The sequence below is a fragment of the Esox lucius genome, chromosome 13, assembly GCF_011004845.1.
Source record: "Esox lucius isolate fEsoLuc1 chromosome 13, fEsoLuc1.pri, whole genome shotgun sequence".
NCBI lineage: Eukaryota > Metazoa > Chordata > Actinopteri > Esociformes > Esocidae > Esox > Esox lucius.
Window position 1 is genome coordinate 29,832,385 of NC_047581.1, and position 27,133 is coordinate 29,859,517.

At 43.8% G+C, this 27,133-nt stretch overlaps 1 protein-coding gene across 3 annotated transcripts in view; it reads right to left on the reverse strand.

Moving 5' to 3' along the window:
- The window catches only part of pdzd2 (PDZ domain containing 2), a 103,968-nt gene that overhangs the window by 10,223 nt on the left and 66,612 nt on the right, over window positions 1-27,133 (reverse strand). For 2 of the 3 annotated variants that reach the window (XM_013136867.4, XM_020052904.3), the window contains 14 exons: window positions 25,931-26,128; window positions 14,034-14,133; window positions 13,494-13,645; window positions 11,176-11,295; window positions 10,156-10,344; window positions 9,450-9,684; window positions 8,386-8,503; window positions 6,362-6,494; window positions 3,763-3,850; window positions 3,165-3,265; window positions 2,881-3,046; window positions 2,292-2,477; window positions 1,421-2,082; window positions 1,041-1,185 (listed from right to left, as the gene is read on the reverse strand). In XM_013136867.4, the coding sequence (XP_012992321.3) occupies window positions 1,041-1,185; window positions 1,421-2,082; window positions 2,292-2,477; window positions 2,881-3,046; window positions 3,165-3,265; window positions 3,763-3,850; window positions 6,362-6,494; window positions 8,386-8,503; window positions 9,450-9,684; window positions 10,156-10,344; window positions 11,176-11,295; window positions 13,494-13,645; window positions 14,034-14,133; window positions 25,931-26,128 (2,593 nt within the window). The remainder of the gene's footprint in view (window positions 1-1,040; window positions 1,186-1,420; window positions 2,083-2,291; window positions 2,478-2,880; window positions 3,047-3,164; window positions 3,266-3,762; window positions 3,851-6,361; window positions 6,495-8,385; window positions 8,504-9,449; window positions 9,685-10,155; window positions 10,345-11,175; window positions 11,296-13,493; window positions 13,646-14,033; window positions 14,134-25,930; window positions 26,129-27,133) is intronic. The other variant, XM_020052903.3, reaches the window with a different exon arrangement.

Consider the following 27,133-nt stretch of genomic DNA (forward strand, 5'->3'; position numbering starts at 1 on the left):
CGCAAACCTACTGCTAACAAGCTAGCTAACGAAGTGTGTGGCGGCAGGGGGCTCCTACAAGCCTCTAGTTCTACTGATATGCTACTGCTAGCGGCTAGTAAATTAACGCATAGTCACCATGGATACAAAGCCAGCTGTGTGCAGTTCCCTTTGGGGTGCAGGGTTAGGGTTCTGCCAGCAGGGGGCAGACTGTTGAGACAGCCGAACTCCTACATCTTAGGGCAGGCAGCATTAGGGAGGGGGTGGGGTAGACAGACTGCTCTCTTAGTGACTGGGTGTGTTGGTGGGGAAGTTAAAGAGGGGTCCTGGACTAAGATATTCAAGGGTGACAACAACCATTGTTACACGTAGCCCTATTTTCACTGTGCTTTATTGTGATCCCAGCCTTTAGGACAGTGTAACAAATGAAATAGCTCAGTGCAGAGACAATATCCAGAATGAGGTGCTGAGGTAATTTGAGTGTTTTAGTGTGTTTCATATTGTATTGTGGTCCGTGTCAATTTACAATGATGTGAGATGTATCAATGAATTCTCTCACGATTGAAACCAATTATAAAAAAATAGATTTTAGGTATGAGTTACAATCACATATGAAAAGAAGTGAAAAGGGCCAAATGTAAAAATGGGTGAAGTTCTTTGTCTTTTTGTATCTACAGGGATGTCAAACAAATTTAAAATCCTTTTAAAAATATTTCCTTCATTCTTTCCTTTTTTCCCTTAAGGGAATAACTGATCTGTGGTTTGGTTGTAGTTTGTAATATTATATAGTTAGAATCAAAATGGAAATAATCCAAGAACATTTTCCAGCTATGTTAATTCTACCATAATGGTAACACAATATGCTGTAACAGATTTCGACAACCTTTAACATCCAGGCTATTAAGGTTTATTAACTCGGTTTACATTTTCCCTGATTTTGTGTAACGTTCGTACTAAAAAACGTACAGTGCATTTGCAGGGTGAGTGCTGAGGCTGCTATAATGCTCCGTAAAGACAACACAATATTACATGCAGATGAGATGAATGTGAAATAGCCTCACCTGACACAGGCTTCTTAACTTGAAGTACGAGAGTGACAGGAAGGTTGTGCATGAGCTCACAGATGTCCTGATAGGACGAAGATCCGACTGGCATGTCCCCGATCGACACAATCTCATCTCCTACACTCATCCTGCCCTGGGATTCCTGCAACCAGGTCACAAAGGTCACAGGTTAAACAATATGGTGTATGATGTCATAAAAAAGGGACAGCGTAAAGATCAGACAAATACCTTCAATGTCAGACATTAGGGTCTTTTCAGAACTATGTCTTTGTAAATGTTCTGGTTTTGATATTAAAAAAAAACATTCCATTCATTTTGACTGTGTGGTAACGTTCTAAGACATTCCCCCTTTTCCAGCGCCAGACAACTGATCGTACCCTCTCAGCCGCTCCGCCAGGCTTTAGTCCGGTTATCACCACCTTCAGAGGAGAAGACTTGATCTCCAGGTCCAGACCGAAAGACTCCTCTTCCCTCCTGGTCAGAACCACCTTGTCCGTGGTGGAGACACCCGCTGGCTCACCGCTGGCCTGGTCCTTCTTTAAGAGTCCCAGAGGGTTGAACCCGGGCCAGCCCAGGGAGCTGCTGCTGCCCGCCCCAGGCTGAGGGCTCTGGACTGGGGATGTGGGCGACTCCTCTCCTCTGGGCCTCTGGTTCTGCTGCGGCAGGTTGGGCGGAGCCTCGACGCTCATCATGCTCTTGACGCGAGTCACCGCCTTGTGCTCCAGCTTCGGGGAGCGTTTGGTCTCCACGGGGCCCTGGGGCTCCCTTCTGAGACCCAGGTTACTGGGGCTCGTCGTAGAGCAGGACCCTCCATCTCCTCCCCCACTGACTAGTGGCTGGTCAGAGTGGCGGATAGGCATGAAGGGGGACTCGCTCCCGACCCCTTCCTCTGACTCCAGAGAGCTGCCGTAGAGAGGGGTGGCGGGTCCTTCACTCTCCTCATCCACCTCCACCGACGACGTGGCTATCACAATGCCTGCGTCAGCAAGCACAGCCGCTGCAGTACCACGACCAGCCACCAGGTGGAACGGTGGAGTCACTAGAGAGTGAGAGCGATGCAGGGAAATAAAGGAGGGAAGAAAGAAAGGCAGAAAGGGGGAATGGGAATAAATAATAAAAGATGGATTATTAGCTACATATATTGCACTAAACCAGATATGAAAACAGAAAGATTTAATCTGCTCCCCATAAGTTCCCAATAAAGTGACCCGGTTTAGGTTTCACCAAGACCTTCATGAAAGTCCTCACCTGCACTGTTCTCGTCGTCATGGTCGCTGACCTCGTCTTCGCAACATACGACACGTCGCTGTCGGAGCAGCGGGCTACGGACAGAGCTGCTGCCGGGACTACCCACACTGGGCTGTCGCTCCACCCCCCGGATCCCCACAGGACCGACCAGACCCTTAACATCTCCAACCTCCAACCCCAAACATCCTGCACCCAGAGGGAGGAGAGACCAGAAGTCAGGAAAGACTGGTTCATTTCTATGCATGACCCGACACTGATATTTAGAGATGTCAGTGGACTATACCATATAGTTGTTATCTAGGGGTAGTGGACTGTACCATATATTACTGTCATCTAGCGTTTCTGGATCTTACCATGTGACTGAACTAGCATTTCTGGATCGTACCATGTGACTGTTAACTAGCATTTCTGGGTCGTACCATGTGACTGTTAACTAGCATTTCTGGGTCGTACCATGTGACTGTTAACTAGCGTTTCTTGATCGTACCATGTGACTGTTAACTAGCATTTCTGGGTCGTACCATGTGACTGTTAACTAGCGTTTCTGGATCGTACCATGTGATTGTTAATTAGCGTTGCTGGATCGTACCATGTGACTGTGTAGGGGTGTCATCAATCGAGGTATTGCAGCTCCTGTTGTGAAGCATGTCGTCGTCACTTGAGCCCATCGCCATGGTTTCAGACAGCGATGAATGGTTGGTCACTTCCTGGGAGAAGTACTGAGACAGCTCCGCCTCTGAACTCAGCGACCCTTGCTGAAAAATATGACAAATATGACAACTGTTTTCATTTTACATTTCATCTAATTTAAAAATGCTGATTCTCCATCTATAATAATTATTGTATGGATGGGAAGGTGAGTTTGTATCGTACCCTGCTAGCAGGCTCCAGGAACCTCTTCATGGTCCAGCTGAGGGAGGAGCCATCTCCTTGTTTGGTTTTCACTGTGGGGGATGGACTTTTAGAAGGCAGGCCTAGAGGTTAAAGGTGAGAGGTTAAAGCAGCAATAGCTCAGCAGCTCCACTAAACATACATTCAATAAATATAATAAGACTCATATACAAATTATGTAGTGTTTCTAATAACACTCATATACATATGGTGTAGAGTGTTTATAATAAGACTCATATACATATGGTGTAGTGTTTGTAATAAGACTCATATACATATGGTGTAGTGTTTGTAATAAGACTCATATACATATGGTGTAGTGTTTGTAATAAGACTCATATACATATGGTGTAGTGTTTGTAATAAGACTCATATACATATGGTGTAGTGTTTGTAATAAGACTCATATACATATGATGTAGTGAGGAAATGGGAAGCCCCAGACATAGAGTGGTATAAGATAAGAGAAGGATGAGTGCTGGAGAGAAGGAGACAGATTAAAGAGTTTAAGGGAGTGAAAGGCAAAGAGCGATAAAGAGATGGGTGGAGGCAGACAGAAAGAGGACAGAGACAGGCAGACCTAAAGTATAAGAGGCGTGTCCATCCTTGCTGAGACTGTCTCGGTGTGTGGACCTGGCAATGACCTCATCCATCTCCTGTTCTGACACCTGGAACAGAGAAATATTTAGTAAACAAACCTGATCCAGCTGATCAGGAGCCAGCTTCAAATCTCCTCAGAGTACTCCAGCTGATCTAGAACCAGTGCCTCTGTCCACAAATCCCCTCAGAGCATGCTGGCTGATTGAGGACCAGGGCTTCTGTTTTGTATGAAGCTAAATGAATGATATGCGTAACAGGTGATCCTTAATATGTATAACCAGTAGGCTAATGACACAAGAATCCACAGATAAGATTGGTTTCTGTGGAATGTCTGGATTATACATATAGTATGCCCAGTAGGCAGTGAACTCCACACTAGATACAACTCAACACTGCATTCCGGACAATTCGGTATGAAACGAAAAGCATTTGTAAAATCCCAGCTGACTCTGTAGGACGGAAACACAGCTCAACCCCAAGCACCAAACTGCAGTAGTTAGAAAACACAGTTTCATCCATAATCACTGTACCATCTCATGAACAACCCCCACTTCAGGAGTCACGACAAAGCACCTGGCAGCTGGATCTGAAGCATGCTTACTGTCAACTAAGGGATACTGTATGTTTTGCCTTCATCATGTAGATGGCTCTCAGAAGCTCTTCAGTCGTCCGCGCGTTTCCCAGGCAGAGGTGGTCTGATCACTTCAGTACAGCCTTTGATCTGCCTGAGAAACAGTCACATGCATGGATGTGTTGATGCTGCAGCTAAAGTGATTGTATGCAGGGAACTGGAGAGGTGGTTCCTCTCGCTCCCTACTTGCCTCTCCTCGCTTCCTCTCTTCCGATCTTCCCCCATCGCTCACTCTCTTAGAAGAAGGCCTCACTCTCTTAGAAGAAGGTCTCTTCCTTTTAGAAGAAGGCCTCACTCTCTTAGAAGAAGGCCTCACTCTCTTAGAAGAAGGCCTCACTCTCTTAGAAGAAGGCCTCACTCTCTTAGAAGAAAGCTTCTTCCTCTTAGAAGAAGGCCTCACTCTCTTAGAAGAAGGCCTCACTCTCTTAGAAGGCCTCTTCCTCTAAGAAGAAGGCCTCTTCCTCTTCACCATACATTGGAATTGTGCCCCTGCTCAGCTGATCTACTCTCTTCCAGAGTCATTAACAGTCTGTGCATTCATTCAATGGTTCCCAACTCCGGTCCTTAAGTACCCCCTACAGTACACTTTTTAACTGCAGCCCCAGCCAAGCACAGCTGATTCAACTTGCCAAGTAATTATCCAGCCCTCATTGAGTTGAATTGGGTGTGCTTGTCCAGGGGTATGACAAACATGTGCACTGATGGGGGAGCTGGAGGAGCCGAGTTGTGAACCACTTATCTAGATCATCTAGGAGGGACAACAACAAATCTCTTCAAGCAACAGTGCTCTGCTCCAGCTATAGATTCTTGCTATATGGTTTGAATAGAATGTTTAAAAAAAAAATACTATGCAAATATTAGTTACATTTGAAAATAACCTAAAACAGGCTTGAAAGAGATTGCAGTAGTCAGTGACGGTGGGTTGGGGTCAGTCAGTTTGCGATAGTATCAATCAGGTTAGGGTTTGGGTCTATGAAGTTTGGTTAGGAATCATGAGGTTGGATTTCCACTAGTCCAGCAGGCTAAAACCCTGGTGGGGTGGTGATTCCAGCCACTGGTGGTGATTCCAGTCTATGGAAAACGGTGTTCCTCAGTCATGGTGTGTCTGTTTACATCTGTTTGAATGAAGGTGTGTGTGTGTACAGCGGGTGTGTGTTACTTTCAGTTTAGCGTCAAAGGTAAAACATCCTCCGCCCACCCACAGGAAACACTTATTTCACTCTGAGAGTAAAGCTAATATTCCACTTCCTGTCTGGGTTGCACTGGACGGCTTGGTTTTCTGAGAGAGACTACAGTGTCTTGCTGAAACATGCTGCACTGAAAGGACCAGAAATTCCAACGCTAGAGGTTGTCTAAATCAAGGGCAGTGTTAGGTGTTGGCTGAGCACTCAAAAGTGTTAGGGAAAAAATCCAGGTAAGATGTGAGCTGTCGCTGGGATGTTGACTGACAGTCCAACGGTTTATTAACACAAGATTTACGGAGAGCCACCAAGGCGTTCTTCCCCTCTCTTCCCCTGCCCCCCCATTTATCTACCTGTGACCTCTTACCCCTGGACCCCAAGTTACACATGAACGTTCCACCCATGTCAGACATGAAGTGGTGTGTCTCTAAAAACCAGGAAACCACAGGTCCTGACAGCCTCCTGCACATGCTTAATTAACAGCAGAAATCATTTATGGCAACTTTATGATAAATCAGCACATTCCCCTTGTAGCCAATAACCCCTCTCCACTAACCCCTCCCCACTAATCCCTCCTCCAACAACCCCACCACTACCACCTCCTCCACCGTCCTAACCATACCCAATGCCACCTCCTTCTCCTCCAACAACCCCACCACTACAACCTCATCCTCCTCCATCATTGTCTATAGCCCCTCTCCTCTGTCTCTCTGTATATCTGTCTGTCCACCTCTGTGTGTGTGTGTGTGTGTGTGTGTATTTCCTACCTTGGGGTTAGGGTGTCGACTGATGATGAGACTGACAGGTCCAGGACCACATTCACTGAGGATGGCGTAGGCTTCACTCAGAGCCACATGACGCAGGCTGACTGAGTCCACCTCCAAGACCTGGTCTCCACGACTACAGACAGACAGTCAGTTAGTATTATGTCCCTCCGGCAAACTACAGACAGACAGTCAGTTCGTATTATGTCCCCACAGCAAACAAACAGCCTGAAGACTGAGTCAGAACACAGAGCGGAGGAGTGCCAGCTAGCAGTCAGTACCACCACATTCACATTAGTACAAAGCACGCTGGCCATCGCCTGTACACATCTGACCTTCGTGTTGACAACTTCAGTCAGGTTCACAGGATTCAACACTCAATATATTTATCTTGTGCCATAATAAGAAAACATTAACGATTCATCAGCGGCATAGAGAACTCATCTTTTGAGAGGGTTAACTTGAGGCAGTGTTCTCTGATAAAATGAAGCCAGGGACACACCCCTGGTTCACCACAGAGAGGTCTGATGTAGGGAATTTCACACGTTCCACCACTGCTCTGCTGGGTTCTGATTCCATAGGGAACTCCACTTCCTGCCTCTCCCTTCCTCTGTTTAGAAGAAGCTATGAAACTAAACTCCACAGCACTGTATGTGTGTGTGTGTGTGTGTCAGGTCTTGTCAATTTAGATCCAAGATCTTCAACTGATGACGATGGTCTCGAGACCCCTTTTTGAAGTGGACTATTTTAAGTTTGTTTTAAGTGCAAGACAATTTTAAAAAGTGTTGGCTTTGCCTCTCCACTCAGAGAGTTTCTATGTGCCTGTAATTCAAGCGCCTAATTTCTTATTCCTAAAACAGATTTTAGAATTCCTTTGGGGTTTGTAGCTGCAAACATTTACAGGATTTACAGCACCTCATTAGCCATTTAGAATTACAGATTTTTCTATGATGTTGAATGTTTATATGGTGGGTTTGTCCTGTTTCTATGATGTTGGACATTATTGTGGTGGGTTTGGCATGTTTCTACGATGTCGGACGTTGGTATGGTGGGTTTGGCCTGTTTCTATGATGATGGATGTTATTGTGGGGGGTTTGGCCTGTTTCTACGATGTTGGACTTTTGTGTGGTGGGTTTGGCCTGTTTCTACGATGTTGGACTTTTGTGTGGTGGGTTTGGCCTGTTTCTACGATGTTGGACTTTTGTGTGGTGGGTTTGGCCTGTTTGTACGATTTTGGACTTTTGTGTGATGGGTTTGGCCTGTTTCTACGATGTTGGACTTTTGTGTGGTGGGTTTGGCCTGTCTCTATGATGTTGAATGTTTCTGTGGTGGGTTTGGCCTGTTTCTACGATGTTGGACTTTTGTGTGGTGGGTTTGGCCTGTTTCTACAATGTTGGACTTTTGTGTGGTGGGTTTGGCCTGTTTCTACAATGTTGGACTTTTGTGAGGTGGGTTTGGCCTGTTTCTACAATGTTGGACTTTTGTGTGGTGGGTTTGGCCTGTTTCTACAATGTTGGACTTTTGTGTGGTGGGTTTGGCCTGTTTCTACAATGTTGGACTTTTGTGTGGTGGGTTTGGCCTGTTTCTACGATTTTTGACTTTCGTGTGGTGGGTTTGGCCTGTTTCTATGATGTTGGACTTTTGTGTGGTGGGTTGGGCCTGTTTCTACGATGTTGGACTTTTGTGTGGTGGGTTTGGCCTGTTTCTACGATGTTGGACTTTGGTGTGGTGGGTTTGGCCTGTTTCTATGGTGTTGGATTGAATAACATTCTGGTCTGGCATCTTTTTATGGAGTTGGGTGTTAGCATGATTTGTTTGGCATGGAGCTAGGATGCTGGATGTCAACAGGGTTGGTTTGGCCTGTTTCTATGACCTCGATTTTATCATAACACACTCATCCCTACATTGTTTTAATATGATTCTAATCAACAGTACAATTAACATATCATGTGGCAGCAGGATTTCATTCCTACTGTGTGAAATGGATTGGGATGTAGTAGGACATCCGCTGTGAGTCAGAGACTGACCTGAGTCGTCCGTCCATCTTGGCCACGGACCCTGGGGCCAGACTGTGGATGTAGATGGCTGGGGTGCTGTTCTCCAGGGTCAGACAGCATGCCCCAATACCCAGACCCACGCCCGGCTCTGAGGAGAACACACACACACACAGAAAACACAGTGACAGTAAGAGGTAAAGAAGCTTTTCAGTGAGAGGGTGATGTATATGACTTTCCTGTGAGCTGTTACCGCTCCTCTCTCCTCAGCCAGCCTTTAAGAGATTCACATAAAAGTCATAGTTTCAGGCTGAAGCCCTTGGTGGGCTTGTGAAAGGAGACATCTCCGTTTTTTTAAATGAAGTTGGTGATTACTTAAAGCCAAAGCAAAGCACGGTAAACTCCGTTTGAGAGACAGGCTCATTAGTGATGAATGAAAGCTCTGGAAATACTGAAAAACATCCAAGTATTTAGCTATCCTTCCTGACGTTAATTTTCTTATAAATGTTGTCCACTGTGTTCCAACAGCAATAGATACGTACCCTGGCAATGCGCTTTCTGCTTTATAATCTGTTTTGAATTGGCTGGTCAACGGTTTCCATTGGAAAACACTTTAATATTCAGTTAGTGCCAGTGTCTGTTGTTTGTTAAGTGAAAAACGTTGTAGACATACCCTGTTATGCTGAAAGCTGATGGAAGGAGTTTAAAGTCTGAGAACTCTATACCCACAATAGCTGACTTTAGATCAGATATCACAACTGACACCACATCAGATTTTTTACCAAGGACACCACTATAACTGTAACATAGCTAGTAACATTAAAAAGAATAATGAAAGAACTGTCAAAAAAGACCGTAACAACTAAATACTGAACTAAGACTCCACTCAGTTAAACCAATCTGTCTGTCAGTCTGTTAGTCAGTGTGTCTGTCTCTCTGTTTGTCTTTCCCTCTGTCTCTTTGTCTTTCGCTCGGTCTGTTTATCTGCCTCTCTGTCTGTTTGTCTGTCTCTCTGTCTGTTCTTTTCTGTCTGTCTCTTTGTCTTTCTCTCTGTCTGTTTGTCTGTGTACTAGTCTGTGTGTCTGTCAGTCTGGTACCTTTACTGAGAGTGACCTCCATGATGATCCGGTCTTTGGGTCCAGGGCCAGGGGGTCCTTTTCGGCCCTCAGGCGGTTCCTCAGAGGTAGGAGGTAAGGGGGTGGGGGTGCCCCCGCTGGCGTTAGAGTTGGGTGAGGAGGATCGGCTGAGGAGGGTGGGGGTGGGGCAGGGCGTCAGGCTGGGGCTGCGGAGACGCGTTCTTACTGTCAGGGTCACAACGCCCTTCTTCAACTGCTGTGGTGGGGATGATATACTGGTGTTAACCACTACTGAAATATTACTACTACTACTAGTAATACTACTACTACTACTACTACTACTACAGCTGCAGTAGAGGGGATGACATACTGGTGTTAACAACTACTGAAATATTACTACTACTACTAGTAATACTACTACTACTACTACTACCACTAATACTATTACTACTAATATTACTACTACAAGTACTACAACTACTACTTCTAAACAACGCATTTCTGGTGTTTGGACAACCACTACAACTACACAATACAACTACTACAAAACCAAAAATACAACTACTAGTAGTAGTAAACCAAATCTATAAAAATATCTGGTTCTGCAACAACTACTAGTACTAGAAAGGGTGCATTTTGAGTAGTTCAACAGATTCTGAGTAATCAGTTTGAGGCAGAGAACTACAGGGTGTTGAACCCTGACCCCTGACCCAGGCCTCCAGCTCACCTTGAAGGTGTGAATGGCCTGCTGGTGGGTCAGGCCTTGAAGAGACTCTCCGTTGACCTCCAGGATCTCATCCCCCTCCTTCAGCCTCCCGTCTGCCGCCGCCGCTCCATTTGGGAAGATGGTCTTCACAAAGATCCCCATTCTACCCCTGGCAGAGTCCTGTCCGCCCACGATACTGAACCCCAAACCCTGTGACGCACATTTAAACACACACAGACGTAAACATTCTTCTGAACCACAGAGCAGTACCAAGCACACAGAGACCAGAGGACCAACCAGAACCAACGGTCAGGTGGTCCACGCAAGGGAATGTCTCCACCTCATTCATTATGAGACACCCGGCGGTAGGCCACTGACATCATGACAGCAGTTCTGACAGGCGGAGCAGCTCAGAGCCCAACCACAAACACCAAACACATGGATGGTCTTGGCATCAGTCAACCAGGGAGACCGGTTCAACATGTACACACGTCCACTGGGGGATTGTAATCATGCTTTTAAAAATAATGAATGAAATGTAACAACTTATTTTAAATACATATTGACTGAAATATGGTCAGTATGACTTGTGAAAGACAATAATCAACTAAGCAATGACACCATAAACCAGGAAGTCATCAAACAGCAATAGGGTATGTGTGTGTCTGTGCATTGGGCAGAGTCGTTGTGTGTCAGTTTGTTTAACAAATGACTTAAGGTTAGGTTTATGATGAAGGTTTAAGCATGAAGAGTGAAGGTTAGATTTAGGAGTTCAGTACCATACTTATTTTCAATAGATTTAAATTCCCAGTTCTGACCCTGATTGTGTTTATGTGTTTTGTTGTGTGTGTCTGCATGTATATGTGTATGTGTGTCTGTTTGAGGTACTCATCCTGATTCTGTGTGTGTGTGTCAGTGTCTGTGTGAGGTCCTCACCCTGATAGTATGTGTGTGTTTTGGTGTGTGTGTGTGTGTCAGGTCTTCACCCTGATAGTGTGGGTTTTTGGTGTGTGTGTGTGTGTGTGGCTGTGAGGTCCTCACCTTGCCCTGTCCTTTCATCAGAACGATGTTGGAGATAATAGATGGCTGGGCCAGTCGCCATGGAGACTCCACTTGAACGGTGCTCAGTGAGCGCGCTGATTTCTTAACTATCTGATACTCCTGTGGTGTGGAGAGAGACAGAGTGGGAGGAGGGGGATGGAAAGAGGAAGAGAGGGAGGGGAGAGACAGAGGGATGGAGAGAAGGTGAAAGAAGAGAAATTGAGAGTACTGATTAGCATGTACGTTTAGGACACCTTGAATGTTCCTGGTGTTGATTTCTCTGCTGTCTGTGCGTCCTGGTGAGGGCAATGAGACAGACACAGGAAGACAGCCGAGGCATCATACTGATTGGTTCAGCCCACAAGCCTTAATCAAGGATGAAATCCAAATCACTAGCAGGGTAGAAAGACCCTTGACCAAAGGTCAATGTTGGTTCACTGTCCGCTTTTCTGGGTCCAATTTAGTGCACTAGATAGGGAATAGGAATAGTCATTTGGGGACAAAGTCTTCTTCCTGCCCTTGATTAACAGAAAACTTAGCAGGAGTCATTGAAGTGTTGTGACAAAAGTTGGTGGGCTGAGAGGCCGGCCGATGTGGACGGAATATTCTGATAAAACTGAGCCTGGATCATCCACCTGAAGACCATTCAGCCTGTGAGGATAAGTGGGCCATCCAAATATCGTACCTTCCCCAGCACAAAGTGCATATAAAAGGTCTACACACCCCTGTGAAAATGCCAGGTTTTTGTTATGTGAAAGAATGAGACATTGATAAATCATGTCAGAACTTTTTCCACTTTTAATGTGACCTATAATGTGAACAATTCAATCGAAAAACACACTGAAATCTTCGAGGTGGAAAAAGGAAAAATATAAACCTTACAATAACCTGGTTGCATAAGTGTGCACACCCTCTTATAACTGGGGATGTGGCTGTGTTCAGAATTAACCAATCACATTCAAACTCATGTTTAAGTCATTACACACCTGCTATCATTTAAAGTGACTCTGATTAATCACAAATAAAGTTCAGCTGTTCTAGTAGAATCTTCCTGATATTTTCTTTGTTGCATCTCAGAGCAAATGCCATGGTCCGCAGAGAGCTTCCAAAGCATCAGAGGGATCTCATTGTTGAAAGATACCAGTCAGGAGAAGAGTACAAAATAATTTCCAAAGTATTAGATATACCATGGAACAGTGAAGACAGTCATCATCAAGTGGAGAAAATATGGCAAAACAGAGACATTACCAAGAACTGGACATCCCTCCACAATTGATGAAAAGACGAGAAGAAAACTGGTCAGGGAGGATTCCAAGAGGCCTACAGCAACATTAAAGGAACTGCAGGAATTTCTGGCAAGTACTGGCTGTGTGTTACATGTGACAACAATCTCCCATATTCTTCATATGAATGGGCTATGGGGTAGGGTGGCAAGACGGAAGCCTTTTCTTACAAAGAAAAACATTCCAAGCCTGGCTGAAGTTTGCAAAAACATCAAATCTCCCAAAAGCACGTGGGAAAATGTGTTATGGTCTGATGAAACCAAGGTTGAACTTTTTGGCCATAATTCCAAAAGGTATGCTTGGCGCAAAAACAACACTGCACATCACCCAAAGAACACCATACCCTCAGTGAAGCATGGTGGTCGCAGCACCATGCTTTGGGGCTGTTTTTCTTCAGGTTCACCTTTCAGCATGACAACGACCCAAAGCACACATCCAAATCCACAAAAGCATGGTTTGACCAGAAGAAGATTAACGTTTTGGAATGGCCCAGCCAGAGCCCAGAACTGAATCCAATTGAACATCTGTGAGGTTATCTGAAGAGGGCTGTGCACAAGAAGGCTGACAAATTTGGAAGGAGTGGGCAAATATTGCCACTTCAAGATGTGCCATGCTAATAGACTCCTACCCAAAAAGACTGAGTGCTGTAATAAAATCAAAAGGAGCTTCAAAGTATTAGTTTAAGGGTATGCACACTTATACAACCAGGTTATTGTGAGTTTTTTATTTTTTTATTTTCCCCCTCAAAAATTTCAGTTTGTTTTTCAATTGAATTGTTCATAAAATAGGTCACATTAAAGGTGAAAAAAGTTCTGACATGATTTATATTTGTCTCATTCTTTTACATCACAAGAACCTGGCATTTTAACAGGGGTGTGTAGATTTCTTTATATCAACAGTACATTATTCTTTGACCTTCACCCCTTGACCTCTGCTGGTGTGTAATGTTTAGCATCAGAGGTTGCGGCATGATTTGAACCACCGACCAAGAGTGTGAAAACGCACACGGATAATACCCTCCACCCTTTGACTGACCTGACAGCGAATGCCAACGGTGTCTAACTGCTGTGGGAGGGAATGTTTGCGGCCGCCTCGAGTCGGTTTCTCCGCCATGTCACTTCCTGCCTCACCGTTCTCTACAATCAGCTCATCATCCTCTCCAACCGACTCCAGTCGAGTACCTCCACCTGAAACACAATACAGGAAGTCGTCAAAGCCAATCAGCTCCCCCAAAATACAATGGAATAAGTCTTACTCGCCCATCAGCTCCCCTAAAATAAAAACAGGAAGTCTTACTGGTGACTCATCTCAACCTGAAGAAAATCTGTAACTGTATCCAGACATTTATTAGAATGCAAAAGGTCTCACTATCTAATGGCCACCTTGCATCCTCACTATAGAACTATGAAAACAATGTTTATGTAAGATTGTCAAAGACACTTTACTCCACGATTCCAAACTAGAAGACATATTTCCACATCACTCGGGAGTAATCCCTTTTAGATCCACTCTCCTCTGACTCTCAGTCTTTCTCCTCCTCTCCCTCCCTCCACAGAGCATGCTGTCATCTCGGACCTTGTGATCTGCTCCTGAACTTCATCGGTGTGGGACTCCGGCAGGTTCCTTTAGTTCCCTCCACCCGGGCTCGCTCCTCCAGCTTCTCCAAATCAGTCAGCTGCAACATGGAAACATGAGATTTATTTCACCCCACTATTCTCGTCAAATTTGGGATTAACTCTAAGCGGACTTGGAACAGTCGACGCTAGGAAATGTGGCTTCCAAAGCACAACTGATGCTGTTCTCATCACGCTGTTTGCTCAACCAGGAAGTATAACCCAGAATCATTACATCCAGGAAGAACCTCCATTGAGCTCACAGGAGCACATGCTGCCACAAAGAGTTGTAAACAAGGCAAGGCAACCATATTAGATTACAGATTACTTACACCCCCAAACCCAGACGCTGCTAGCCAATTGCAGGACCCTGGGCAAGTCCGCAATCAGGATTTGAACCCTGGTCTCAGAATGGCAGCTAACTGCAAGGCACTGATTGTTACCACTGTATTTTAAGTGACTGGTGTTGAACTGAAATGCCATTATTAACTGAACTGATAAACAGAAACGGCACATGGGCTGATAGGCTGTAACTCGAGCGGATAACAGACAGCGGGAATAATTTTCCTCCTAAAGTTTTCCAGAGGTCTCCAGAGGTATTTGTTTACTTTCCTTGACGGGCCAAACACTTGCTGAGAGCTAGAGGAATGTCGCACATGTCTGCCAGAGAAACATATGTACACGTATCTGACCTCTGACAGCAGAGCCAGGGAGAGAAAGCATCTGATCTCATCCAGCACAGCCATGGACAGAAAGTATCTGATCTCAAACAGCAAAGCCAGGGAGAGAAAGTATCTGATCTCACAAAGAAAAGTCAGGGAGAGAAAGTATCTGACCTCTGACAGCATAGCCAGGGAGAGAAAGTATCTGATCTCACACAGCAGAGCCAGGGAGAGAAAGTATCTGATCTCACACAGCAGAGCCAGGGAGAGAAAGTATCTGATCTCACACAGCAGAGCCAGGAAGAGAAAGTATCTGATCTCACACAGCAGAGCCAGGGAGAAAAAGTATCTGACCTCTGACAGCAGAGCCAGGGAGAGAAAGTATCTGATCTCACACAGCAGAGCCAGGGAGAGAAAGTATCTAATCTCACGCAGCAGAGCCAGGGAGAGAAGGTATCTGATCTCACACAGCAGAGCCAGGGAGAGAAAGTATCTGATCTCACACAGCAGAGCCAGGGAGAGAAAGTATCTGATCTCACGCAGCAGAGCCAGGGAGAGAAAGTATCTGATCTCACAGAGCAAAAGTTAAGGAGAGAAAGGTTTCTGAAGTCACACAAAGCCAAGCCAGGTAGAGAAAGAATCTGACCTCACATAGCATAGCCAGGGAGAGAAAGTATCTGATCTCACGCAGCAGAGCCAGGGAGAGAAAGTATCTGATCTCACAGAGCAAAAGTTAAGGAGAGAAAGGTTTCTGAAGTCACACAAAGCCAAGCCAGGTAGAGAAAGAATCTGACCTCACATAGCATAGCCAGGGAGAGAAAGTATCTGATCTCACGCAGCAGAGCCAGGGAGAGAAAGTATCTGATCTCACAGAGCAAAAGTTAAGGAGAGAAAGGTTTCTGAAGTCACACAAAGCCAAGCCAGGTAGAGAAAGAATCTGACCTCACATAGCATAGCCAGGGAGAGAAAGTATCTGATCTCACGCAGCAGAGCCAGGGAGAGAAAGTATCTGATCTCACAGAGCAAAAGTTAAGGAGAGAAAGGTTTCTGAAGTCACACAAAGCCAAGCCAGGTAGAGAAAGAATCTGACCTCACATAGCATAGCCAGGGAGAGAAAGGCAAGCTGAAAACGCCAGTCAACTGACAAGTCATTTAGGGTTACAGTTAGGAATTCCACAGGTCTTGAACTCTAGAACACAGAACACAAAAATAGAAATGGGTGAATTTCTCCCTCTGAGAGGCTATATTGAAAGGTTTAAAAACCCTATTATGTTGACCTTAAAACAAAAATAGATAGTTTGCCCCCCAGAACATCGTGAGCAGTTGTATGAATGGGCATTGGTACAAGTTTTCATTGACATAGCTTCCAGTTTGCAGCTTTCACAACCGTACTGAGACAAAGCGTTTGGTTATTCTGGGGCAGGTATTGTTGCTGTAAGACTCCAGCACCTTCTAGCATCGTGTCCCGGTGGGCTCTACGTCCTTCAAGTACTGGGGTATGATTACAGGAACGCAGATTTCCACAAATATGTAAATGCCTTTTTAGGCAGTAAATCTAAATTGGTTTGTCTTTTTAACTGGTCAGACTTTCTGGGAGTTTGGGTCAAGTACTGCAATGAGAACAGAAAGGGGCAGAAAGTTTGGTGGTTCCAAAGATTTTAGATTTGAGGTTAATCTTTTATGATCCTTCAATGGTTTTAATGTCCCCTGAGACTGAGAAATCACTTGCTTTGTTCTTCACCATTGTTTTCCTGGAGCCTGGAGTTCTCGATAGCTGACTGTGTTTGCGTTATCTTCGTTTAATCTCAACAAATGTCATTCATTTATTTCTGGTCTAACCAATATACAGTGTTTTCATTTTTTAATTAATAAATATATAAACTACAGACAGCGACTTGCAATAGTATTCTGAGCCCTTGTCAATCCTGTCTTATTACAAGTTGCACATTTAAAATTCCTTGTTGGATATTCTTTCTTTATAAAACACCAACTTAAAATGACCTTGCCACTGGCCTCTAACGGATCATTGCTGTAAATTGCTAGTGGTGGTAGCATCATGCTGTCGGGATGCTTCTCATCAACAGGGACTGGCCAAAGGAAGAATGGATAGAACAAAATACAGAAAAATACTGCAGGAAAACCTGCTTCAGTCCACTAAAAAACTAAACTCCATTGGGAACCCATGGCATTATTTGAAAATTGCAGTCCACAAGTGTCATTCTAAACTGAACAAGTCTGCCAAGAAGACTGGGCCAAAATCACTCAGACACTGTGTGGAAAGCTGGTACATACACCAAAAGCCATTATTGCAGCAAAATGTGCCTTGAAACAAATATTGAAACAAGGACACCTATGAATACTCATGTATAATCAAACAAAACATTTGTGTTCTGTATTCAGTATATTTATAATACAAACGCGATTCCAAAAAAGTTGGGACACTGTACAAATTGTGAGTAAAAAAGGAATGGAATAATTTACAAATCTCATAAACTTATATTTAATTCACAATAGAATATAGATAACATATTGAATGTTGAAAGTGAGACATTTTGTAATGTTGTGCCAAATATTGGCTCATTTTGGATTTATTGAGAGCTACACATTCCAAAAAAGTCGGGACAGGTAGCAATAAGAGGCCGGAAAAGTTAAATGCACAGATAAGGAACAGCTGGAGGACCAATTTGCAACTTATTATGTCAATTGGCAACATGATTGGGTATAAAAAGAGCCTCTCAGAGTGGCAGTGTCTCTCAGAAGTCAAGATGGGCAGAGGATCACCAATTCCCCCAATGCTGCGGCGAAAAATAGAGGAGCAATATCAGAAAGGAGTTTCTCAGAGAAAAATTGCAAAGAGTTTGAAGTTATCATCATCTACAGCGCATAATATCATGCAAAGATTCAGAGAATCTGGAACAATCTCTGTGCGTATGGGTCAAGGCCGGAAAACCATACTGGATGCCCGTGATCTTCGGGCCCTCAGACGGCACTGCATCACATACAGGAATTATACTGTAATGGAAATCACAACATGGGCTCAGGAATACTTCCAGAAAACATTGTCAGTGAACACAATCCACCGTGCCATTCGCCGTTGCCGGCTAAAACTCTATAGGTCAAAGAAGACCTAAACAGCCGTATCTAAACAGGATCCAGAAGCGCAGGCGTTTTCTCTGGGCCAAGGATCATTTAAAATGGACTGTGGAAAAGTGTTCTGTGGTCAGACAAATCAAAATTTGAAGTTCATTTTGGATAACTGGGACGCCATGTCATCCAGACTAAAGAGGACAAGGACAACCCAAGTTGTTATCAGCGCTGAGTTCAGAAGCCTGCATCTCTGATGGTATGGGGTTGCATGAGTGCGTGTGGCATGGGCAGCCTACACATCTGGAAAGGCACCATCAATGCTGACAGTTATATCCAAGTTCTGGAACAACATATGCTCCCATCCAGACGTCGTCTCTTTCAGGGAAGACCTTGCATTTTCCAACATGACAATGCCAGACCACATACTGCATCAATTACAATGTCATGGCTGCATAGAAGAAGGATCCGGGTACTGAAATGGCCAGCCTGCAGTCCAGATCTTTCACCCATAGAAACATTGGCGCATCATAAAGAGGAAGGTGCGACAAAGAAGACCTAAGACAGTTGAGCAACTAGAAGCCTGTATTAGACAAGAATGGGACAACATTCCTATTCATAAACTTGAGCAACTTGTCTCCTCAGTCCCCAGACATTTGCAGTCTGTTATAAAAAGAAGAGGGGATGCCACACAGTGGTAAACATGGCCTTATCCCAACTTTTTTGAGATGTGTTGATGCCATGAAATTTAAAATCAACTTATTTTTCCCTTAAAGTGATACATTTCCTCATTTTAAACATTTGATATGTCATCTATGTTGTATTCTGAATAAAATATTGAAATTAGAAACTTCCACATCATTGCATTCTGTTTTTATTCACAATTGTACAGTGTCCCAACTTTTTTGGAATCGGGTTTGTATATCACATTAATGAAAGTCATAATAATTTCAATAAATTAATTAATGTTTTGATAGTGAATAATAATTATTTGAGAGTTAAGAGGTAGACCTTCTTTTGTAAGAGTTCGATGTGATAATCCAGTTAAAAACGTTTCCCTGATCCAGCCACTTGTCTCACTTCCAAGACACTCGTCTGTTTACTGAATACGTCTATTTTCCCATACAGGATGGGGTCACAGACACACAGACATGAAGACAGACAGGCGAGAAGGTAATAAAGCAGACAGACAGATTGATGAGAACGTAATAAAGCAGACAGACACATGGATAGGGAGGGAGGGGCTGTAGAGAAGAGGGGAAGGGGGGGATTAAATCAGCTGGTAAACCTATGAGAGACATTATTCCTAAGAACCATTAGATCAAGTATAGGAATCTCATTTTCCGTTGAGGAATCCCTTTCCCTCACGTTAGCCTGATACAAGATTCACTTCATTAACCAGACCTACTGTCTAATCAATTCAAACCTATTATATTAACCAGACCTACAATCAATTCAAACATATTACATTAACCAGACCTACAATCAATTCAAACATATTACATTAACCAGACCTACAATCAATTCAAACATATTACATTAACCAGACCTACAATCAATTCAAACATATTACATTAACCAGACCTACAATCAATTCAAACATATTACATTAACCAGACCTACAATCAATTCAAACATATTCCAAGAAAAACAGACTAAAAGGTGCAATTAGGGATGTGAACTTACTTGTTGTGTAAAAGAGTTCAATTCATTGAGAGACAGAGAAAGGCAGATGGAGACAGAGAAAGGTAGATGGAGACAGATAACAAGTAATAGACAGGAGTAGTAGAGACTGTATTAGAGAAAGAGTAATAACAAGTAATAGACAGGGAATAATAGAAACATTATTAGAGAAGGACTAATAATGAGTAATAGACTGGAAATAATGTTGTATTAGAGAAAGAGTAATAACGAGTAATAGACTGGAAAAAAAAGAGATAGCATTAAAGAAAGAGTTGAAAATGAGTAATAGACAGGAGTAATAGAGATAATATTGGAGAAAGACAAATAACGAATAACAGGAAGGAGTATTAGAGATAGTATTAGAGAAAGAGTAATAACAAGTAATACAGGAGTAATAGAGATAATATTGGAGAAAGACAAATAACGAATAACAGAAAGGAGTATTAAAGATAGTATTAAAGAAAGAGTAATAACGAGTAATACAGGAGTAATAGAGATAATATTGGAGAAAGACAAATAACGAATAACAGAAAGGAGTATTAGAGATAGTATTAGAGAAAGAGTAATAACGAGTAATACAGGAGTAATAGAGATAATATTGGAGAAAGACTAACAACGAGTAACAGGCAGGAGTAATAGACAGGAGTAATAGACAGGAGTAATAGACAGGAGTAATAGACAGGAGTAATAGAGATAGAATTAGAGAAAGGGTAATAAAAAGTAATTTGAGCTGAGCCACAGAGTGTCTAGGCATCATAGAAGAAAGGGGTCAGAAAGGACTCCCAACTTCTAATAGTTTCTCTCTCATATCATCTTTTACCTAGTTTTCTCCCTCTTCATCTTTCTTTCTACCTCAATTTCAAATGCATGTCAAAAATGTGATGGTGGTTTAAGATAAAATGACGGGTAGTTACAGTATTCAATCTTCATGACATTATATTATAAAAATGTTGTTAGTAGAACTATGATAGATAGACAATGGTTGTCAGTAGAGACAATGGTTGTCAGTAGAGAGGGTTCTAGGTAGAACTGTATATATTAGGGTTCTTTGAACCCTCTTATCCTGGAGTTCTATTGTAAAAAGGTGTTAGTATTTCCCCTGTTTCACACACATACAGTACAAGTGTGAAGTTTAACAAATGCATTTTTTTTATTCAACATATCCCAACTCCCCAAGGGTCAGTCTTGCAGAATTAGGTCATTGTCAGAGACAGTAGGACACCTTTGCTCAATAGGGCCAAGATCAGGGATGTTGGGATACCCTAGAAAATTAGGTCATGGCCAGATATCAGTCATTATAGATCATGATGACCTTTTTGCATGTCAAGGCAGTGGTTCTCAAACCTCTCCAAGGGGGCCTCATGTTGTTATAGCTCTGATCTAGATCCCCTGATTGACATAATCAAGGACTTGGTGATAAGATGACAAATGGAACCAGATGAGTTCTGTGATAGAACAAATAAATGGAACCACTGGAGGTCACCAATGAGAGCCAGGGGAACTGTTGTGTTGAAGGTTTCTGGAGTACCTCCAAAAATCTGATTTTTTATTTGGTACTGACTTGATTAATGTGTTGATTCGGCGGTTTTTGCTGTCACAACTTTTAAGGAGCCATCTCTTGGTTAGTGGGTGTGCAAACACACACTCACACACACACCTACACACACACACACACACACACACACACACACACAAACACATACACACACAGTTACCCGCCTGAGTAGATTTCATAATGATGACTCCTGAGAATGACAAATCCCCAACACCTCTCTCTATTTATCTGTATCTCTGCCTGCCTTTCACTCTCTCTTTCTCTCTCTCTCTCTCTCTCTCCATGTCTATCTATCTTCCTTTGTGTCTTTCTATCTCTCTCTATTCTTTCCTTTCCTTTCTGCTGAACAGCTCAAGAGGAGCCGGCGTGACAGTCACATCTGTACAATGTGTGAGTGTGTGTGTGTGTGTGTGTGAGTGTGTGTGTTTGTGTGTGTGAGTGTGTGTGTGAATGTGTGTGTTTCTGTGTGTACATCCAATCTGTCCCTCTAGTACCTGTCTTCCTCTCCTTCCTCTCCTCCCATCCCCTCTTCTCTCCCCTCGTCTCCCCTCTCCTCCCCTCGTCTCCCATCTCCTCCCCTCGTCTCCCCTCTCCTCCCCTCGTCTCCCCTCTCCTCCCCTCGTCTCCCCTCTCCTCCCCTCGTCTCCCCTCTCCTCCCCTTGTCTCCCCTCTCCTCCCCTCATCTACCCTCTCCTCCCCTCTCCTCCCCTCGTCTCCCCTCTCCTCCCCTCGTCTCCCTTCTCCTCCCCTCGTCTCCCCTCTCCTTCCCTCTCACGAAACCAGTCACCGTCAGTTAGTTTCTTCACAAGTGACACAAGAACAGAGAAAGACGGAGACAGAGAGAAAGTACACACAGACGCACACACGCAGCAGCCAGCAACCATGTAACACACAAACACATCAGAGTCCTTCAAAGCACTCAGCCTTTACTTGGGGGCTTGTAAACATTGTAAACATTTAAACTGTCCCAGAACAACAGATGCTAAAGGACAAAGCCAACTCACAGACATACAACACACAGAAAGTAACCGGCTGCTGTTGACCGGGCAAGAGACCCAGCTGACCTGTCTGTTGACCAAACTACAGACAGAACAGACCTGTCTGTTGACCGGACCAGAGAGGGAACAGAACAGACATGTCTGTTTACATAAGCTTTCTTGAAAAAGCAACACAATCCACTGAAAGAGGGTCCCTGTCTCAGATACTGACAGGCTCAATAGAAAACAATGGAAAACACCTGATGTGTTTTTTGTGATGGAAGAGTGTCTGTTTCTTATCTATTTTCATACAGTCAGTGATTTATAGAATACTGCTGTTTTAGGAAAGGAAATAAGGATAAAAGACACAGAGAGTGTGGGAGCAAGAGTGTTAGAGGGAAAGACGGAGGGAGGGAGGGAGGGAGGGAGGGAGGGAGGGAGGGAGGGAGGGAGGGAGGGAGGGAGGGAGGGAGGGAGGGAGGGAAGGAAGGAGGGAGGGAGGGAAGGAGAGGGGGGGGCGTTGGGGGTAGTGACCCACTTTACTCCTTACTAACAAGCCCACACATACTACTTCACGTGATATACATAATAGATAGATCAGAGCCTGTTCCAGACTATTCAGAAGATGCTACGCCCCTCCGGTACTACCCTAACTACTCCAGCTATCAGACAGTCGACACACACAGACATACCCACAATGAACCCTTGTCCTGTCTAAAAGACCCCATGAACCCTCCAAATCAGTCACATTTAATGAACATAAACTGACAGTATCCATGTTTTGAGGACTAACATTGAGTGGTGGAGTGGTTAGTTAGCTTTGAGGACTGATGTTGGGTGGTGGGGTGGTTAGCTAGCTTTGAGGACTGATGTTGAGTGGTGGAGTGGTTAGCTAGCTTTGAGGACAGATGTTGAGTGGTGGAGTGGTTAGCTAGCTTTGAGGACTGATGTTGAGTGGTGGAGTGGTTAGCTAGCTTTGAGGACTGATGTTGAGTGGTGGAGTGGTTAGCTAGCTTTGAGGACTGATGTTGAGTGCTGGGGTGGTTAGCTAGCTTTGAGGACTAACATTGAGTGGTGGGGTGGTTAATTAGCTTTGAGGACTGATGTTGAGTGGTGGGGTGGTTAATTAGCTTTGAGGACTGATGTTGAGTGGTGGGGTGGTTAGCTAGCTTTGAGGACTAACATTGAGTGGTGGGGTGGTTAGCTAGCTTTGAAGACTGATGTAAAGTCAGACAGTGGTTAGTCTGAAGTTAGGTACAGACTGAGTAAGAAGTAGGACAGGATGACATCATTAAGGTCAGAGTTGGTGGAAGGGGGATTTTAAGGAGGGAATTAGCATGACAATGGGGAGCGGAGATCTATGCCTGGTAGTACAAACATAGTACTTTAACCAGAAGAGCTTTACAAATACATTTAATGTTAGATCCGAGGTTAAGTGCCTTGGTCATATCGTCTCCGCGGACGGAATAAAACGTAATCCTGATTAGATGATGAGACAGCCATCACGTTAGTGACCTGGGAAGTTTCAGAGACACTAGAAAGAAGGGCCATGCTGAGAACGTGCTTTACAACCAGTGTGTCGGCCCAAGCTAAGCAGCTGGTTACAAGAGTCAGTATACAACTGCAGGACACGTATCAGGTAAAGATCTAATGCACAAGAACCAATCTAACTAGCCTACCAACTAGCGCACTGGACAGACCTTGGCAGAGACTAGGCCAATAGCTATTCATGTCGGGCATCTCCAGGTATTAGTCAGTGGTAGGCTTTTGTTCAAGATATGTGGAGAGAGCGCAGCTCAGCCCATTAGGGTCCACAGATGCCTTTACCCATTTGAAGTCAATGGGTACTCGTCATGGCATACCAGACACATTAGTCACAGTTTTCCGGTAGTGACTGTCAAGGCATTACAATGAGACTTTATGGCTTTTAGCATGTGACAAGCAGCCCTAGGTTTCCTCAGAGCAATGGTGAGGCTAAAAAAGGCCGTCAAGACAAAAACCTGCTGAAGAACGCCGCCGATCTGTGTAGGGATTTGCTTGTGTCAGTGACACCGACAGGGGACAACAACCGTGAACGCTGTCCTGGGCCCAGGCCTCACGGGGGCCCATTTGGTTGGCTTAAATATAATTATGAATTGGTCTGTCAATGTTAGCATTCAGTACTATCGAGAAAGTTACACAGTTATTAAACAGAAGGATTACATTGGTGAAGGGATTCATGTTTTTTCTCTTTACTGTTTTTTTTTATACAGCATTTTGATTCAATCTTTTTCTGTAAAAATGGTTTGTTCTACCAACACCCAATCAGAGTGATACCCTAACACAAGCGCCAAAAACAAACTTTGTTTTTCATAGGGGAGCGAAGTTCACTTACTGTAAGAAACAATAATGGCAGCTTGAGACCAGGATGACAAACTGTCAATTGCTCCTTTGTCTACAACAGAATATACTACACAAATGGCAAAGAAGCGAAAGAAGACTTAGACCCACTCTCTGTAGCTAGCTACCAGGAACCCTAAGCTAACGTTAGCAAATCTAAGAATAAATCAAAATCTGAGTTAGCACTTTTTTTGGAACAGGAAATTCTATTTTTCATATTGCAAAATGCTGTAATATGTATTTTTTACTGAAAAATCCTACCTAGTGCATCTTTTAAAATAATGTATCTAATTTAGCCAACATAAATGTGTCTAATTACAGTATCTGTCTAGCTACAACATTGCCACGTGCAACCAAAACAAGGAGCACAGAAATGGAAGGACAAATCTAAAAAAGAACATGAAAATGTGTAGCAGTTAAGTAATGGCAGATTAAGACTGAGTAGGTTATGAATTGAAAAGGTGTGACATAGCCTAATAAATTGTTTATTACCTGTTTTTTGGACAGTAATATCATTACTATTTATTTATTTTTTGGCCTGTGATGTGGATCCTACATTTTCAATTCTGTCCCAGGCCCTTGGATTCCTGTCGCCGTACCTAGCTTGGATAGAGATCCACCCCTCTCAACAATGCATACATACCAACTAGCCCAGTTGGGATAGAGACAGGAGACAGGAAGAGACTGGTGAGACAGGAAGTTAGGAAGAGAATAAGCATGATAATAGGGAGCTAAGATGTACATATGGCAGTACAATGTTCGTCGGGAAAAGGTAGCCAGAATCTTCAATTAAATGCATCACACAAAAGTTATCTAGCTTTTAGGACCGATGTTGAGTTTTGGAGTTAATTAATTATTACTCAGCCGGTCTTGAAATTGGATGAATCCTTCATAAGGCTGGACTGTTTCTTGACAGGTGAGGAATTAATTAAAGAAATCCCTGAAACTGGTCCTGAGAGAGTTGAGGTTTACCTGTGAGTCTAAAAACAAAGAACTGGAGAATGAATCAGAAATTGAAGAGGGGTATTGGAGTTGTTGGCCCAGTTTAACAAGAGATGTACAGACAGACAGAAAGACATACAGAAAGACTGACTGGCAGACTTGCAAACACAGTGGCAGGCAGACATATAGGTGATTTCCAAGGGAAATTGTTTGTAGCTCCAAGCAGGAAGACATCCAGTACAGTTGACAGCTGATGATCCATCCCAAAACAACCCAGAAAGTAAACAGAAACAAACGGTCTTTCTCTGCTGCTTGCATTCTCTCTCTCACAAACGTAAACACGCAAAGCTCCAACCGAATCTGTGCCGCTGTGCACGTCCAATATGTTCAGTTGGTCTGGGATGGAGCCAAAATAAACACTGGGGATGGCAAGGGGCTATCCTATCCACACACACCCACACACACATCCACACACGACACCCACCCACCCGCACACAGACAGACACCCCCGGAGACTGACGGACACCCCCGGAGACAGACGGAACCCCCGGAGACAGACGGACACCCCCAGACATACCGTGGTCGGCAGGGACATGGAGAGGCAGAGGCGCCCCCCCGCCGTCAGGTCGTCCCCACGGTGATGAGGCTCCATGTTCTCCTTGTTATGGCTGCCGGGTGAAGGAGAGGAGGAGGTGGAGGAGGTGGAGGCGCAGGTACTGACCAGGTCCGGAAGGCTTGTGGATGGGTAGCGCTGGAAATCCACCTCCGACTCCTCCTGGAAGAACAGCGGAGAGGCATGAGAGAGTATGTGTGGTTGACGTAGGATGTGTGTGTGTGTGTGTGGCTGTGTGTGTGTGTGTATGTTTGGGAGAGTGAAAAGGACACAGTGTGTAGATCTGTGTGTATTTTTAACTTTATCTCAGAAAGCCGGTCTGCATTTCCCCTACAAGCCCATTAACATCTCAACTCCTGAATTTTTTAGATGTTCCCACACACACTATAACCCCCACCAACATTCACACAGACATACACTCCCACGGATCTCTGAAAACCATGCAACGGAAACAACAACGAAAGAATATCCTCAAACAAAACACTGCATGATGTTAAGACAACAAATATCAATTCATAGGTTGTTTTCAACACAAATTCAAAAAGTGCAACGTTTGATTGGTTTTCTAGGGCTCCCAGCTTGGCTACAACCATTGTCAACTGCATGTTGTTCTTGTGGGACTGTTACATAAATGTTGTTATTTGGTTGTAATGTTATCACCAGAGAACAGGAACAAGGAATAAGAATTTCTGTTTATTTCATGCTAAGCCATTACGCACATTTACCTCTACAGTATATCAGAGTGATATAAAGTAACTGCATGTCAACATTACGTCATTATGATCACAGTGGTTAGCTAACATCATGTCATTATGATCACAGTGGTTAGCTAATATCATGTCATTATGATCACAGTGGTTAGCTAACATCATGTCATTATGATCACAGTGGTTAGCTAACATCATGTCATTATGATCACAGTGGTTAGCTAATATCATGTCATTATGATCACAGTGGTTAGCTAACATCATGTCATTATGATCACAGTGGTTAGCTAACATCATGTCTTTATGATCACAGTGGTTAACTAACATCATGTCATTATGATCACAGGGGTTGCTAACATTTTATAATATCAGGAGAGTGGCATATCTATTCAACATGTAAATTAAATTAGGCCTTAGGTCATTATTATTGGGTTGATCAGTGGTGTAAAAACATACTTAA